We start from the raw sequence: 16,621 nt of genomic DNA on the forward strand, positions 1-16,621 counted from the left end.
ACTCCCATTTCTACCATAGTCTCCCACAATGCTTCTCTGCTAACAGAATCGTAAGCTTGTTTGAAGTCCACGAAGATTTGGTGTACATCGCGGTTGAATTCCCAGTTTTTTCCAACACCTGGCGTAGGACGAAGATCTGGTTTATGGTCGACCTTCCCAGCCTGAATCCGCTTTGGTAGTCGCCTATTATTTCCTCTGCGTATGGAGTTAGTCTTCTAAACAGTATTATGGATATAATCTTCTATGTTGTATTAATTAACGATATTCCTCTATAGTTCCGACATATTTGTTTGTCTCCCTTCTTGTGAATAGGTATTATATGGCTTTCATGCGAGTGTTTCGGTATTTCTTCTCTTTCCCAGACTTCTCTTATAAGATGATATATCTCAAGATGTAGTTTTCTCCCCCTTTTTTTAGTAGGTCCGCCCTAGTTTAGGGACGAAATTGCGGACTTTACTTCAGCTAGTGTGGGCCCTGGTATTTCAGGTTCGGCTAACTGGTACTGTCTTTGTTGCCCTGTCGTTGTGGGGTTTTCTGTATTTAAGAGTTGCTCAAAATACTTTCTCCATTGGCGACTTATCTCTTCGTCGTCTGTGAGCATCGTCTTTTATAAATCTTGGGCTGTTGATCGTGTTGCCCGTCATTGTTTTTAGGTCAATATAAAACTGTTTAGACTGACCGGTTCTATGTTCCTCCTCGAGTTGCTGTATTCGTGCTTCTAGGTACTGTTTCTTTTTTCTTCTCAAAAATATCCTTAGAAGAAAAACAGAGCTTTTGTAACTTGTGTTCGTGGCTGTCGGGGAGGAAGTTTGACAGCGGACCATGATGTTCCTTAAGCCGGCTTCATGCTGATATGCATGATAACGCTCGATGTCACAGCGCGGATTACGAAAGAGTACCTACCTTTGCCAACACCAACATCACAACAATGGACCGGCCTCCATTGAGTCTGGATATGAATCCCATTGAAAACCTATGAGATGAACTCAAACGCAGGGTTCGGGTCCGTAATCCAGCGACAGTGGCGGAGCTAAAAAATGCATTAGATGAATGGAAAGCGATTCCTCAGGAATCAGTCAGAAACTTAATAAGGCTCTTAAGAGATCGCATGCAAAGTGTAATACAACGCAGGGAAGGATGTACTGAGTATTAATTTTGATTTTTTGTTATTTTTCTTTTATATTCATTACACAATGGCTTTCAGTCATAACATGTTTTCTCCCATAAAATGCTTTGTTATCTTTGTTATGTTCTTTAGTTGCCTACTAACTTTATAAAATATTGGTGTCATTGCAATAAAAATTACTACTGTTTACAATTTTACTTTTAATTTTACATATTATGTTCATACACGCTGTTTTTTGACTACGCTGTTTAGCAAGTGCCTATAATGCCAAACAGCGTAGTCAAAAAATATATAACTTATTTTTGAGTCGATTTTTTTGCTCGCAAGTGTAGTTTTAGATATATTTTTGGAGTAATAACAAGACAACCTAATTTTTTGTTACGGATTTCAACTTGGAGCCATTGCGAAAAATTCCGTAAATCGGCTTACTATATCTACAAAATATATAAATTGTCTAATGTCATACAATCTTCTTCTTCACGTGCCATATTAGAATTATCCGACGTTGGCGATCACCATTGCGAAGGCTTCTCGATCTTCTGCAATATGGAATAATTGTCCTGCATTTTGATATCTGAGTCCATTCACGAATGTTTTTCAACCAAGAAACTTGTTTTCTTCCTACACCTCTACGGCCCTCTATTTTGTCTTTAAGGATCAGTTGTAATATTTTATATCGACTTCCCCCCACAATATGTCCCAGATAAGACTTTTTCGATGTTTAACAGTCTTTAGCAGTTCTCTATCTTTGTCGACCCTCCTTAGTACTTCTTCGTTAGTTTTTCTTGCTGTCTAAGGTATCTTCAGCATCCTATGAATCCACATTTCCAATGCTTCAATTCTGTTCATGATCGATACTTTTAGCGTCCACACTTCTGCACTATACAAAAGTACGGACCAAACATAGCACTTAACCATTCTTTGTCTTAGTTCTAAACTGAGATGATTATTGCAAAGAAATGACTTCATTTTCATAAAAGTAGTTTTAGTCATTGCTATTCTACGTTTTATTTCTATGTCTGGATCTAGTTGGTCCGTTATCACAGTTCCCAAATATGTCATTTTGTGAACTTTCTCAACTTGGACTCCGTTTAATTGAAGCTTTGCATCGGGATGTGGGTCACAACTAAACACTAAAAATTTGGTTTTGTTTGAGTTTATTTTAATGCCCATCATCTCCTACCTCGTGAATACGAGCAAGCAGAATTTGGAGACCTTCAATATTATCTGACAGAATTACTGTATCGTCTGCATATCTACCTAATCACATTAAGTAGTTCCCCTTTGATTTTTATTCCATATGGCCTTATTCCATATGGCCCTCTCTCGAGTGCCTTTTTAAATAACTGATGGTCCGAGTAAACATTGAAAAATGTTGGCGACAAAATGCAACCTTGTCTGACTCCTTGTTGTATGGAGATTTTATCGGTGTAGTAATCTCCAATTTTTACGATAGCAGTTTGATTCCAGTACAAATTTTTAACGACACGAATATCCTTGTCATCTAGTCCGATATTTTTCAGTATTTGCATTAATTTTACATGCTGTACTTTATCGAATGCCTTTTCGAAGTCCACGAAATATGCAAACATCTTTTCTTTGGTCACGGCATTTTTGTAATAGGATGTTAAGCGCAAAAAGTGCCTCCCTGGCTCCCATAGCATTTCTAAAACCAAATTGGGTATCTTCGAGATCTTTGCATTTGCGTCTAATTCTGCTGTGAAGTATTCTTAGGAAAATCTTAAGAGTGTGGCTCATTAGGCTAATTCATCGATATTCTGAGCATTTTCTCGCATTGTGATTTTTAGGTATTGCGACAAAGATATGGGTTGCGTTCGGACGACCACAGCGGCTGACTGTCAGCAGAAGTCGGCTGAGTGCTTGTATCCAGCGCTGATAGGGAAAGCTTAGTAAATCTCTCAGCGGCTGGCTTCCAGCGGTATCGTCTAAACGCTACCGCTTACTCAGTTGTCCAGCCGCTGTGGTCGTCCGAACGCACCCATTGATTTGAGCCAATCTGTGGGAATCACTCCCGTCTTAGGTATATATTGAATTAAAAAGTCTTAATACTACTTTTATGTTATTATCCTCTATTAGTTTTAGCAACTCAGTTGGTGTATCATCTGAACCACAAGCTTTTCTCATTATTTATAGCGTGTTCTACCTCGCATTTCATAATTTCTGGACAGTCAGTACAGTTTTGGTAAAATTTGGCAATATTATTCCTGTCATCGTCATCTTCAAACTGTGAATGTTGTTCTGAAACTATTTTCTTGTGGCATTTTTATAATTAACTAGTTTTAATGGGAAATAAGCCACAATTTTATAAAAAAATGATTTTATTAACATTTCGACGTCCAAATCGGATGCCGTAGTCAAAATACAAAAAATATTAATTAAATTATATGAATAAAATATGAATTAAAATATATAAATAAATAAAAATAAATAAAAGTATGAATTAAACAAATATGTTTGTTGCTTAGTAAAAAATTCTTCTAATAATTTATTTAATCTGACTCATTTATATCGGCAATTCAGACATCTATTATAAATTTTAAACTAGAAGACTTTAAAATGATATTGCCAATATTATTTATGAGTTGCGTTCCTAGGACGACTTTACTGAAAGATAGTTCATTATCATCGATTACATGAAATCAACCCCAACTCAAGAATATCCGTCACAAAAAAATCATAACACGTGATCTGTCTTTAAAAACACAACCACATGCAACGGTGACAGTAAAATTCTCGCGTTAGAGATTCCATAGTAGGGTAAGGTGGGGTAATACCGGACAGCGGGGTAATACCGGACTGCGTTGTTTGTGCACGTATCGGCATATTATTGAATTTCGCGCTCATCACAGGCTGACCGTTAGACATCTGAATCTCAGTTCTCAGTTTAGTCGCTGCCACGTGCTTGCAAAGAGAGTTATCACAAAAATTACAAAATTTAGTGTGTGATTATATGAATTAACTGATTTTAAAGGTGAGTATTGACCATTTCTATTATAAGAAATTGATGAGATTACGTGCAAAGTCATAGCTTACGCAGTGTATTTTACGTATCTTTAAGTAGTTTTATTCATTACTTCCTCTAATAATTACTACCGAACATATGCATAAATATGTCGTTTAGGGGTAATGCCGGACACTGTGTCCGGCATTACCCCAGCTCCGGTTTGAACTATTTATTGTATTGGGAGATAGGTACATGCAAATACCTGCTGTTGTTTTATTATGATGGAATATTGGAAAGTGGATATAAATATAGTTAATAGGTAATAATTCATAATTACCTACATTTATAATTATTTGTCAACATTTTTTTATAAATTTTTGTAGTTTTTGTTTCCCATTACAATTAAAACAAAATCTAATATAGTTTATGACATGTATGTGACATTTACATATTAATTCTTTGTAGACCTGAAGAAGATCCCATTCGTGATCAAAACATTGGCAATAAAAATAACTCAACAAACATACCTACAGTATTTATATCCAGTTTCTGCGATTCCATCATAATATTTATTATTGGATACAAAACAGTAAGCACTGTTATTTTAATTTACAGATGCCGCGGAATTATAAAAGAGTCACCGAAAAAGCTTCGTGGAGAGAGGAGGAGTTGCAAGGAGCACTCCGTGCTATACAGAATGGTATGTCGTTAAGAAAAGCTGCAATAAAATTTTCAATTCCAAAATCTACGTTACACGAACGACTTAAAAATGGCACTGCCCCTTCTGGACCTTCCTTGGGCCGAAAGCCAGTTTTTTCAGTTGAAGCCGAAAATGCACTTGCTGTTCAAATTAAGAAGCTGGCAAAAGTTTTTTATGGAATAACTCCCCAGGAAGTACGAAGATGTGCTTTTGGATTTGCACAATCAAACAACATCCGAGTCCCCTTTAATCAAGAAAGAAAAATGGCTGGTAAAGACTGGGAAAGGGGCTTCATATCTCGTCACAATATTACGTTAAGGAAACCAGAAGCAACCAGCATTAACAGAATTACAGCTTTTAGTCGCAATGAAGTTACCATTTTTTTTAACAATTTATCCAGACTTATGGAAAAATATGCATTTTCACCCAATAAAATTTATAATTGCGATGAAACTGGGGTCACTACTGTACAACGCCCACCAAAAATATATGCAGAAAAAGGTCAGAAGCGTGTTGGATTTGTTACAAGCTGGGAAAGGGGGAAAACAACCACAGCGATGTGTGCCGTCAACGCTACAGGAAGCTATATACCTCCCATGTTTATATTTGCACGCCAAAGAATGGCGTCCCATCTTCAACGAAACGGTCCCCCTGGTGCCCTTTACACATGCTCAAAAAATGGGTGGATTACAGAGGACATATTTCTTACTTGGTTACAACATTTTCAAGCATTTGTAAAAGCATCCAAAGAAGATCCAGTTCTTTTAATCATGGACAATCATAGCACTCACTGCACGTTACAAGCATATAATTTTTGTAGAGATAACGGTATTGCTGTTCTGACAATCCCTCCACATTCATCACATCGCCTTCAGCCACTCGATGTGAGCTTTTACTTTCCTCTAAAGACCGCATTCAACTCTGAATGTTCCAAATATTTGACCAGCCATCCAGGGGAGAAAATCACGCCTAGTGAGATTGCTGAATTATTTAATTTAGCATTTAGTAGAGTGGCAACCCCGGAAAAGGCTATCAAGGGATTTAAAGAGACAGGTATTTTCCCCTACAACCCTGACGTATTCACAGATGAAGATTTTGCTCCTGCAGAAACCCTTCAATCCACTGTTTCTGATGCACTTCAAGAACCTACCCAAGCAGAAAAACTACTCAAAACAAATGAGACTACCCCTGAAAAAAATAGTAGTGTGAATGAGACAGAATTAAAAAATGTTTCCTTTGCCGAAATAATTCCTCTACCATCTTGTTCTCACGAAAATGTTGTAAAGAGACAAAATAACGCAAACAAGCAACACTCTATTGTATTTACGTCAACACCGCTAAAAGAAGAGCTAGAAAAAAAAGAAGAGAAGAAAAATAAAAAGACAACAATCAAATCAGATAAGGCTAAAAGAAATGTATTTGTGACACAGGAGGGGTCTACATTAAGACAAAAATCAAAGCGAACAAAAATTGCCTTAAACTATAAAATATGTGAAGAAGGAGAAAGTGAGATAGAGGATGATGACGATGTTAGGGACAAGAACATTACCGAAGACATTTGCATTTTGTGTGGAGAATTTGGCAAGAACAGTGAACTTTGGCTAAGATGTGTGTATTGTGGTCATTGGGCACACAAGGCATGTTCTAACTCTCCAAAAGACAAAAAATTTATTTGCGACTTTTGTTTGTAAAAGTTGTCCGTCATTACCCCAACATAGAGGGTAATACCGGACAGTGACAACTTTTTTTATATGTATATTTTTAATTTTGTATTGTAATTTTAAAAAGTTTTTTTAATCAAAATTTGTAGACTAACATGTGTTCTTCATTTTTGCTTAGGTTTAAAATTTTAATGTCGTCTAATAATAAAATAAATTCTAATTATCTTTAAGTGTACGCCATTACCCCACCTTACCCTAAATCACGAGGGAAAACCAGGAAAAACCCCGTGATACCATTGTTTATATAGGGAGATAAGGAGATATTTATATATACCCCTAAATAAACAATGGTGATACTATCCCGACATCTTGAGTGTTTAGGTCTTACTTTTATTTACTCTTAAAACTAATACCGTGATTTAACGGTAAACGTTAATAAAATAAAATAAAACGGAAACGTTAATAAAATCATTTTTTTTTAAATAAAATCGTAGCTTATTTCCCATCAAAACTAGTTAGTAACAACTCAGATATACAGTGATTAGCGCGCTAATAACCGGCAAAATAACGCAAAAGGTGGAAAACTTAATACATTGCGAAACAAAAAGAGATGAAACTAGTGGAAGTTGAAATTATCAGTACGTAGTTACTATGTTACAATTAACATTGCAGTACATAGTTTCCCACCTTTAGACGTCTATGACAGGAGTCACAGGAGTATTTTAGAGACCTACACAACACACATGGTCTCCATACATCTGTCACAGTGACAGTTGTCATATTCCTCTGATACGTCTAAAGGTGGGAAAGAGTAATATTAATTTATACGTTTGTAACGATAATTTCAACCTCCACACTCCACTAGTTTCATCTCTTTTTGTTTCGCAATGTATTATATGCATGCCATCTTTTGCCGGTTATTAGAGCGCTCATCAACATTATTTTCTTATTTCATGCTCATTTACAATATTTTTTTTTCTTTTTTTGCTTGGACTATGGTCATTCAGCCAGTCTCAATCAAAAGTAAATGTATTAAAGATATTGCCAATTAGTGAAACTTGGTTATTATAATATTATTACAATTTTTTACTTCTTATTTACCTACTCATTACAGCTAATGTACATACTATGTTAAAAAATATAAATATATTATACTACTTAATGTTTATCAAGAACACATAGTGTATACATTTTACAAATAAAAATATTAATATTAAAATAAATTCATTATTTTTTGTATTTTATTTTAGTTTTTTTTTTGTTTTGTTTTTTGTTGTTTTTTTTGTCACTACGATAGGATGTCAACCCGGTTCAACCCCGCGGAGGTTTAAATCCTCTTAGTGATTTTTTCTTTAATTTTTTTATTTATTTTTTTTTATTATTAATTTTTTTTTATTTTTTTTTATTTTTTTTTATTTATTTTTTTGTTTCATGTTTTTATTTATTTTTTTTTATTTTTTTCTTATTTTTTAATATTTTTTTTATTTTTTAATTTTTTTTAAACATATTTTACAAATACCTATAACTAATTATAATAATATTTTACTATCCGACAAGATTATTATTATTATTATTATTATTTACAATAATGGGCTTTTCATCGATTGTCATCTGTTTCGAGCTTCTGTCATGTGTCACATAATATTAATATATCTACGTCATACGTCTCTAGTTTGTATCATTGTTATATACCAATAATGTATGACCTAGATCATAGCCACCTTTACTAGTAGTTAAGTAAAGGTGGCTATGCCTAGATATATTAATATTATTTGACACATGACTATAGTGTGACCAACTCCAAGTCTGTCAAATTCGGGTCATGGCTGAAGAATATACCTAAAATGCGGGACTTTTCAATGAAAACCGGGCCATTTCTTTTAAATACAGAAATTTAATATCATCCTTTTATTGATTATTTAACATTATTATGTCGATAATGATATTTTTGATGGGATTAAGCCATGTTTTTGAATCGTCTTTTCAGAAGACGATAATTATTCAAATACAGAAACAAAAAAAAGTCCACAGTTTGAGTTTGCATAAAATGCATGCGTTTTGGACGTGATATTAACACTCTAGAAATTGTCGACTTTTTTTCGTCTCACCAATTCTATTTGATGTGAATTCTTGGAAGTATAACATATTCAAAATTTCAAAATGTCATTTTACCAAAACGTTGAAAATTCGGATGGCCCGGAAGCCTTGTCCGGGACGCCGGGACACGACTTCGTAATTCGGGCCATGTCCCGGATTTTTCGGACTAGTTGGTCACACTATCACATGACAGAAAGCTCGAAACAAATGACTGTGAATGAAAAGCCCTATTGTCGACGAGTAGAGAGGGGAACTCGTTTTTTTAATATGTTACTTATTTCTTTTAGTTTTTTGTGCACATTAAATAAATTGTGTCTAGATATCACATCCTACATTTCGTACCTTTCTCTCTTTTCTATTTTTCTTTGGCTTTATCTCCCTTTTTATTCTTCTCTACATGTGTCTATGTCTATATTCTGTTTCATTAGATTTTAGCAGTCGACGTTTACTTAAATTACCAACTCTTACTTAAATTACCAAATTTTAAAGTCGATCACACAGTAATTTACTTAAATTATTAAGTGCATTATTTCTTGTTAAAGAAATTGAGTTCAAATTTCCCAACTTCACAAGGTCAACTAGAATCATGTGTATGCAACATGTATGATGAAATAGTGCTTTGCATGTTGCATAAACAAGCCGTCAAACAATTTTTCCCATCAATTCAAACTTATTAGCTTATCAAAATAGATTCAAAAATATCTTGAATATTGTTTTTATTGTATTATTACGTGCAAATACAAAACAAAATGTATTTATAAAATAAAAGTATATATCAGTAAAATTTATTTATTCAATGAAATTTTGATCCAAACGCAACGATTCAAAATGGCGTTGTCTATTTCAACCAGATTGTCTCCATCTTCGTTTAATGAATGGTTTTACGCGTTCTCTCGCTCTATCTAAACATCGTTAGCCGCCATTGTATAAATATCGAATTGAGTGATGAGTCGCTTGTCGCGCCTAATTTTATATAATTTGTGTTTTTGTCATTTTTAGTGTACCAGCATGTTAATTAAATGGTTTGATGCTTTTATCGATACCTAATATTTAGAAAAACGATCCGAGCATAAATACATTGCAGATTTCGTACCAATGTTGGAAAGGTAACCTCTTCGAACAGGGCAGCAAAAAAACGAAGGTATGCCTTTTGTTATTCTGTTTTCGTTTGTTGGTCTGGTGCTTGTGTTGAAGTATGCATTCCTTTACTTGCAGGTTTGCATATTTTCCTTTAAACATGTTATAAAAGCTAAAAATGCTTAACCAAACAGTGTACTACCATAACATTGGACATATTTATATTTGGGGTGAAACATTATTTGTATTTGAATGTGTCCTTTATGCTGTATGTAGTATGTGTTAAAAAGGATACTACTAAGAATGCAAAAAAGCAACGGGATAAAATTTAGTAAGGAAGAACTTTGACATATCAAAATTTACCAATTTTCAATTCACAAGTAATGATTAACTTCTGTGTTGTTGACATAGCATTGTTATAAATTGTGTATGGTTTGTTTTTTCATTTTACCTAAATGAGATACTTGGCTTCTTTTCCCAGTATGTTATATGTTTTTAAATAGTCAACTAACAATAATTCCTTATTTTTAAAAGTACCCCCACCTGCCTAGGTAGCCATCAAATAATTATTTGAATTTTTGCAAATGCTTGTTTATTTTTTATTTTGAGGTTGTCTTTAATCTTGTGATGCATTAATCTCAATTGTTTTAAACGTTTCGGTTCCACCGCAGGATATGTATGACAACCAGAAGTGCGTTAAGTCCCACTGCCGCTTCACAAGAACATAGGCTTAAGTCAAAAAATACGATTTTAGAGGAGAGGCATTTTAAAATTTTATGGATATGATTATGAGCATAACTCCGAATAAGTTGTTACTTTAAAGAAATTACCTATCGATGGCTTAGTGCGAAAACCTCAATCTCATTAAATTGCAATTTTACAGGAGAGGCAAAAAACTGATTCTCTGCATAATATAACCTAAAAACAAAAATTACGTTACATATTTTTAATTCGAGCACATTGACACAAATATCTGATATTACAAATATCTGAAATACAAAAAATATTAACTATGAAAAACACTTAAATATCCTTGCAGTATATAGAGCCTTTGCCCAAGTAACTATGATAACCTCGTATATCTATATATACGTGTTTTTCATCTCAAATGAGGTTGTGTTTATTATTATTTACGAGGTTTTCATTTTTCATAGCTTATTGCACACCTCCAAATACTAGGTCGATACAATACAAATCTTTTGATTTAAGGTTCATAAAATGTTCCTATATATAGCAATAATTTTAAGTACCTAGGATCGGTATTACAGAGTAATGGAGAAATAGATGGAGATGCATGCAGTAGAATTAGGGCTGGATGGATGAAGTGGAAAGAAGCGAGTGGTGTGTTGTGTGACAGAAAAAAACCAATGAAGCTGAAGGGAAAATTCTATAAAACAGCCATAAGACCGGCTATGATGTATGGAACTGAATGTTGGGCAGTGAAAAAGAAAGAGGAACAACGAATGCATGTGGCGGAAATGAGAATGCTTAGATGGATGAGTGGGGTGACAAAGAAGGATAAATTTAGAAATGAGTATATTAGGGGAAGTCTGTGGCACCAATTGATGCCAAAATGAGAGAGGTGTTACCAAAATGTTAAGATGGTTTGGTCATGTTCAACGTCGAAACGTTAATCACCCAATACGAAGAATAGCTGAAGTGCAGATTCCTGGAAGGAGTAGGAGAGGAAGACCAAAGAAGACCTGGGGGAGACGATAAGGCAGGACATGTTGGTAAAGGGGATTAACATTGATATGACCCAAGATAGAATTGTGTGGAGAAATACAATTAGAGAAGCCTACTCCGCTTAGGGATAAGGCAAAGAGAATGATGAATATGTTCCTATATGCCGGACTTCCTTTTGTTGTTCACAAAAAACATTTCTGCAAGTCGAATCTCTCAAACAAACACTCCAAATTAAGTACCAAATTCTTGGTTATAAATATATGTGGTATTCACACTAAATCAAGAGAGCAATTGATATATCGATGGCTTAGTGTGAAAACCTCGTATCATTTTTTTTTCGAAAATGAAATTTTGGTGGTTTTAGTGTGAAAACCTTGTATCTCACGATTTACAACTGTTAGAAAAAATCCAAATACACTAGACTATTTTATACAGCCGAAAAAAGAAACCACGTATATCAATTGCTCTCTTAATTTAGTGTGAATACCATGTATATTTATAACCAAGAATTTGGTACTTAATTTGGAGTGTTTGTTTGAGAGATTCAACTTGCAGAAATGTTTTTTGTGAACAACAAAAGGTAGTCCGGCGTATAGAAACATTTTATGAACCTTAAATCAAAAGATTTGTATTGTATCGACCTAGTATTTGGAGGTGTGCAATAAGCTATGAAAAATGAAAACCTCGTAAATAATAAAAAATGCAACCTCATTTGAGATGAAAAACACGTATATCAAGATATACGAGGTTATCATAGTTACTTGGGCAAATTCTCTATATACTGCAAGGATATTTACGTGTTTTTCATAGTTAATATTTGTATTTTCAATTTAATAGCAACATTTAACACTTCTAGCTCTGGGCCAATATCAGATATTTGTCTCAATATGCTCGAATTCAAAATACGTAACGTAATTTTTGTTTTTAGGTTATATTATGCAGATAATCAGTTTTTTGCCTCCCCTGTAAAATTGTAATTTAATGAGATACGAGGTTTTCACACTAAGCCATCGATATGTGGTTTCTTTTTTCGGCTGTAGAAAATAGTCTAGTGTATTTGGAATGTTTCTAACAGTTGTAAATCGTGAGATACAAGGTTTTCAAACTAAAACCACCAAAATGTCATTTTCGAAAAAAAAATGAGATACGAGGTTTTCACACTAAGCCATCGCTATATAATTTTGTGAGAAATATATCTAAATACAAACTGTGATAACTAGATAAATTTATAAAGTGTTTTTGTTAACCCCTATTCTATTACCTTTGGGTCTTTTTTCCTCAGAAACATTTACTTCAATTTTGTTAAAACGCTGACCTAACTAAAAAAGGGTCCTTATTTTAGAGAAAACTTCCACAAAAACTAATCGGTAGTATAAGATCGGTTGTCCTTGACGAGAAGTAAACACACAAATTGCTTCACATTCTGCGCTATTCTGTGGCGTAACTAACTTGGATCTGTATTCATATGAAAATGTTAATTATTTAACTAATTTCACGCCAAACAAATATAGTCACTTGGTGTCATCTCTTAGCGACTATTATTATTAACATCATAGGTCTTTATTCACGTGATAGATTCTTTTATTTTTGGTAGATCTGCATTAATAAGTCAATTTCATCAAATTTTACTTAAGCCTATGTTCTTGCGCAGCTGCGATATGTGTTCTAGTTTATTATGGTCCTTATGGCAAGAAAAATTCTTGGGATTCTCTGACATGCATAGTGCTTTAAGCCTGGACCCTAAAGGGTTAATAATTGTGTATAGTGTAAGCAATAAAAGACACTCCAATCTACTAATGATAGCTATAAATGGATGGTGTTCGGCAATAATAGTCTAAGGTCCGGTTTCACCAACAACAAATAAATCAATGAATACCTAGTTATTCATCAAATAAAATATATTAGACGTTTATATTTTTATTTTATTTCCATATAATTTTGATAATTTAAAGTTAAACTGACAAATTTACTTTCTTATAGATATTTACAGCTAGATTAACTTGCCAATTTATTCGAAGAGTAAATATTTATTTGGTAAATAAATAAAGTAAGTCTGATTTGACTTTGGTAAAATGGAGAAATGTCAGTTTATTGGTGGAATAACTTTATTAACACGTTCTTTGCCACATTGGTCCCATGGGACAAACACACACTAAGAGAACAACATGGCCTAGAAGTTATATTATATGATGTATGGATTCTTAAATATATATTAATTTTGACCAAATGACCAAGTTGCAAGAGTCTATATACAAAAACTACGTATATGGTGGCCCGTTGAGGCACATATATGAAAGTATGGCTAGCAGGGAATGTGTTAATAGTTAAACTATTCTTTTTCTCATGATCATCTTTCAGTGCGTCACAGTTTTTCGATTTCTTTCTGACGCATTAAATTGTATTTGACAGAAAAAAACGCATGTCGGTGATTACATTTCGTCAGTGACATTTATAACATTTATTCTAGTTATTCTAGTTGTCAATAGATGGCGCCATAATAAAAAAAATATTTTTTTTTAATTAGATAATAATATTACAATGAGTGCACGAGATGCAAAACTCGCTTATCGACAAAAATTTAAAAAATTAGTTAAGCATGCCATCTTGTCGTATAATATTTAATTACTGTTTTACATAAGTATTTGGATCAAAACTAGTTTTTTAACACACGAAAAGCTATCCCAAAAATCATGACTTCATGCAAAACTCGCTTTATGCATTGATGCGTGCGATCCAAAACTCTCTTTTTGTAAGGCGTTCAATCACAGCCTCGGATTTTACTCACGTCTTTACTGGTGTGATTCGACCGTTTGAATCAATTGCGTTTTAGCGCCATTTTGCGGTGTTCTGAATTGTTTGCTTAACTTTGGGCTGCAGTGGTTTAAAACCTTGCGATATTGATCTACAAATTGAATGTAATATTATAAGTAACTGTTTAATTGCTTTGTGAATAAAAATTTTTCCAAACTATTTCTGTATCATTTTTTTGGTGCAAAACTCGCTAAATGCTTTCTTTTTTCTTCATTTTTTTAAAAAATCTACTTTATTTTTTTAAAATATCTTAAAAACTATTAGAGATGTATATGTTCTAAAGGGACGCTAACAGTATTAATTGATTATTAACAAATATAATGCAAAAAACGTTTTTTGCACTTTTCTCAAATTGCGTTTACATGCAATAAGCGAGTTTTGTATCTCATGCACTCAAATATAATCTGTATAATTTATAAGACTATACAAATCAAAGAAAATACCATTTTATAAATGCAAGAAACACATTTGATTTGTTTTTATTCCAAATTGAAAATAAAATGTGACAACTGTCAGATTTAACTAAAATGTCATGTTAGAATAAATGTCATAAATGTGTATTATCACTGACTTACCCTTTTTACTATCATTTGTTATGCACTGAAAAATGCTCATGAAAAGGACAATACTATTTGTTGTTAGTGAAACCGGCCACATACAGTAAGCACCAACCTACTAGCTACATAGGAACAGTGAGCTATTACAGTCTGGACCCTTCACTTGTTGCAATCTTTATTTTTATGTCTAGTGACGTTTAGAACGTCAAAAAATGTATACAAAGTGAACATTAAATTAGAAAGTTCACAAAAATAATAGATCAGCTGTATTAAATACAGCTGATCTAATTTTGATGTTTGTAGTTGTCATTTTGTTAAAGATGTAAACGTTTTAAAGTATTGTAATATTCTTGTTGTTTGAATAAAGTTATTTTAAAGCAGAGTAATATACTATTATTTAATGTATTTTTTGTATGGAAAAACAATTATTTTGAATAGTTTTTTGACAGTAGATGATGTCCCGTCCAGATAGTTGAGATAGTAGTAGTAATTTTGCCCATTTTGACAAAATTGGCCAAAAACAAAAAAATCACAGTAGACACGCGATTATCCGAGGTAACTGGGACCGTGACTACCTCGGATACGAAAAAACTCGGTTAACACTGAGATTGGATATATTGATAGAAAATCACATAAATAATCATAACTGTCAATTTTTTAATGACAAAACTAATACAGTACTAGAGTAGAGTATTTATTGGTAATAATGTACAAATGTACTTTTACAGGTCAGCAATAATTAAAATTGTCTAAAATTACATTAAAAGTTGACAGTACTTCAGTAAAAAAAAACCTATTACAGTGGAACCTCGATAACTCGGATTAATCGGGACCGCGGCCGATCCGGGTTATCGAAAATCCGGGTTAGCCGGAGAATATAGTAAAAATTAATAAATAACCTCCATTACAATTACAAAAAAATGAAACACATATGCACAGTACACATCTAAATTACGTATAGTTGTATAGAGTGTAGAGTTTTGTTCATTTCTTGGTAAAAAACTCAGTCATACTGTAGAGATGTACCGACACCATAATATGGTAGGTCTGGATCCTGCGTACAAAAAAAAATTGATAAATAGCAAGCTGAAAATTTGTTATTAGCTTAAGGGTGTCTAGTCGGACAAACATTAATATATGGGAACACTGGAACAGGGGAAGTTTTAACTGTGGAACAGGTTAAAAATTTGGAACGGTCAGACCACGAAAACGGCACATGTATTTTTTCCGACAGAACAGACTTAAACTCTCCGAACAGAGATTAAACTCTCATGCAAAAATCAGACTGCTATTTATCACCAAATTGGCGTTTTAATGAGTGGAACATGTAGAATATGTCAAATGACAGGAATTATGACAGGTGATAAATAGCAGTCTGATTTTTGTATGAGAGTTTAATCTCTGTTCGGAGAGTTTATGTCTGTTCTGTCGGACAAAACAAATGTGCCATTTTCGTGTTCTGACCGTTCCAAATTTTTGACCTGTTCCACAATTAAAACTGCCCCTGTTCCAGTGTTCTCATATATCAAAGTTTATCCGACTAGACACCCTTAAGCTATTAATAAATTTTTAGCTTGCTATTAATCAACTTTTTTTTCATACGCGGGATCCAGACCTATGGTAGCATAATATCATATTATGATGCTGCAATAAATTTATTTTAAAGATTCGTCTTTATCAATCCTACCTAATGTTTCTAGTTTCTTTTCCATTGTCACTGCAACATTTTTACGTTTTGTTACCATTACGTAGACAAAGCAAGCACAATCTGAAGCACGATTACATTACAGAACGGAAGTGATTAATAGGCTGTACTACACACAATACAAGAATTTTTAAATAGTCACGTCTTTTTTAAACAATGCTAAGACAGTTTGACATAAATAAAGAAAAAGGAATACAGACAGGTGTCTGTTCTTTCCGATAAGCTGAGACGGTCGC

At 33.4% G+C, this 16,621-nt stretch overlaps 2 protein-coding genes across 6 annotated transcripts in view; both read left to right on the forward strand.

The window, feature by feature from the left end:
- The first annotated feature begins 3,898 nt into the window (after nt 1–3,898).
- Nucleotides 3,899–6,682, forward strand: LOC126889581 (tigger transposable element-derived protein 4-like). Its single transcript, XM_050657982.1, has 2 exons — nt 3,899–4,118; nt 4,707–6,682. The coding sequence occupies exon 2, from the start codon at nt 4,707–4,709 to the stop codon at nt 6,480–6,482; it is 1,776 nt and encodes a 591-aa protein (XP_050513939.1). The 5' UTR covers nt 3,899–4,118; the 3' UTR covers nt 6,483–6,682.
- Nucleotides 6,683–9,440: 2,758 nt separating this feature from the next.
- Nucleotides 9,441–16,621, forward strand: part of LOC114341323 (protein polybromo-1) — a gene marked incomplete at its 3' end in the record, with an annotated part of 193,079 nt that continues 185,898 nt past the window's right edge. For 4 of the 5 annotated variants that reach the window (XM_050657977.1, XM_050657978.1, XM_050657980.1 and 1 more), the window contains 1 exon segment: nt 9,442–9,690. 5 annotated transcript variants of the gene reach the window in all.

Source organism: Diabrotica virgifera, chromosome 8 (genome assembly GCF_917563875.1).
Source record: "Diabrotica virgifera virgifera chromosome 8, PGI_DIABVI_V3a".
NCBI lineage: Eukaryota > Metazoa > Arthropoda > Insecta > Coleoptera > Chrysomelidae > Diabrotica > Diabrotica virgifera.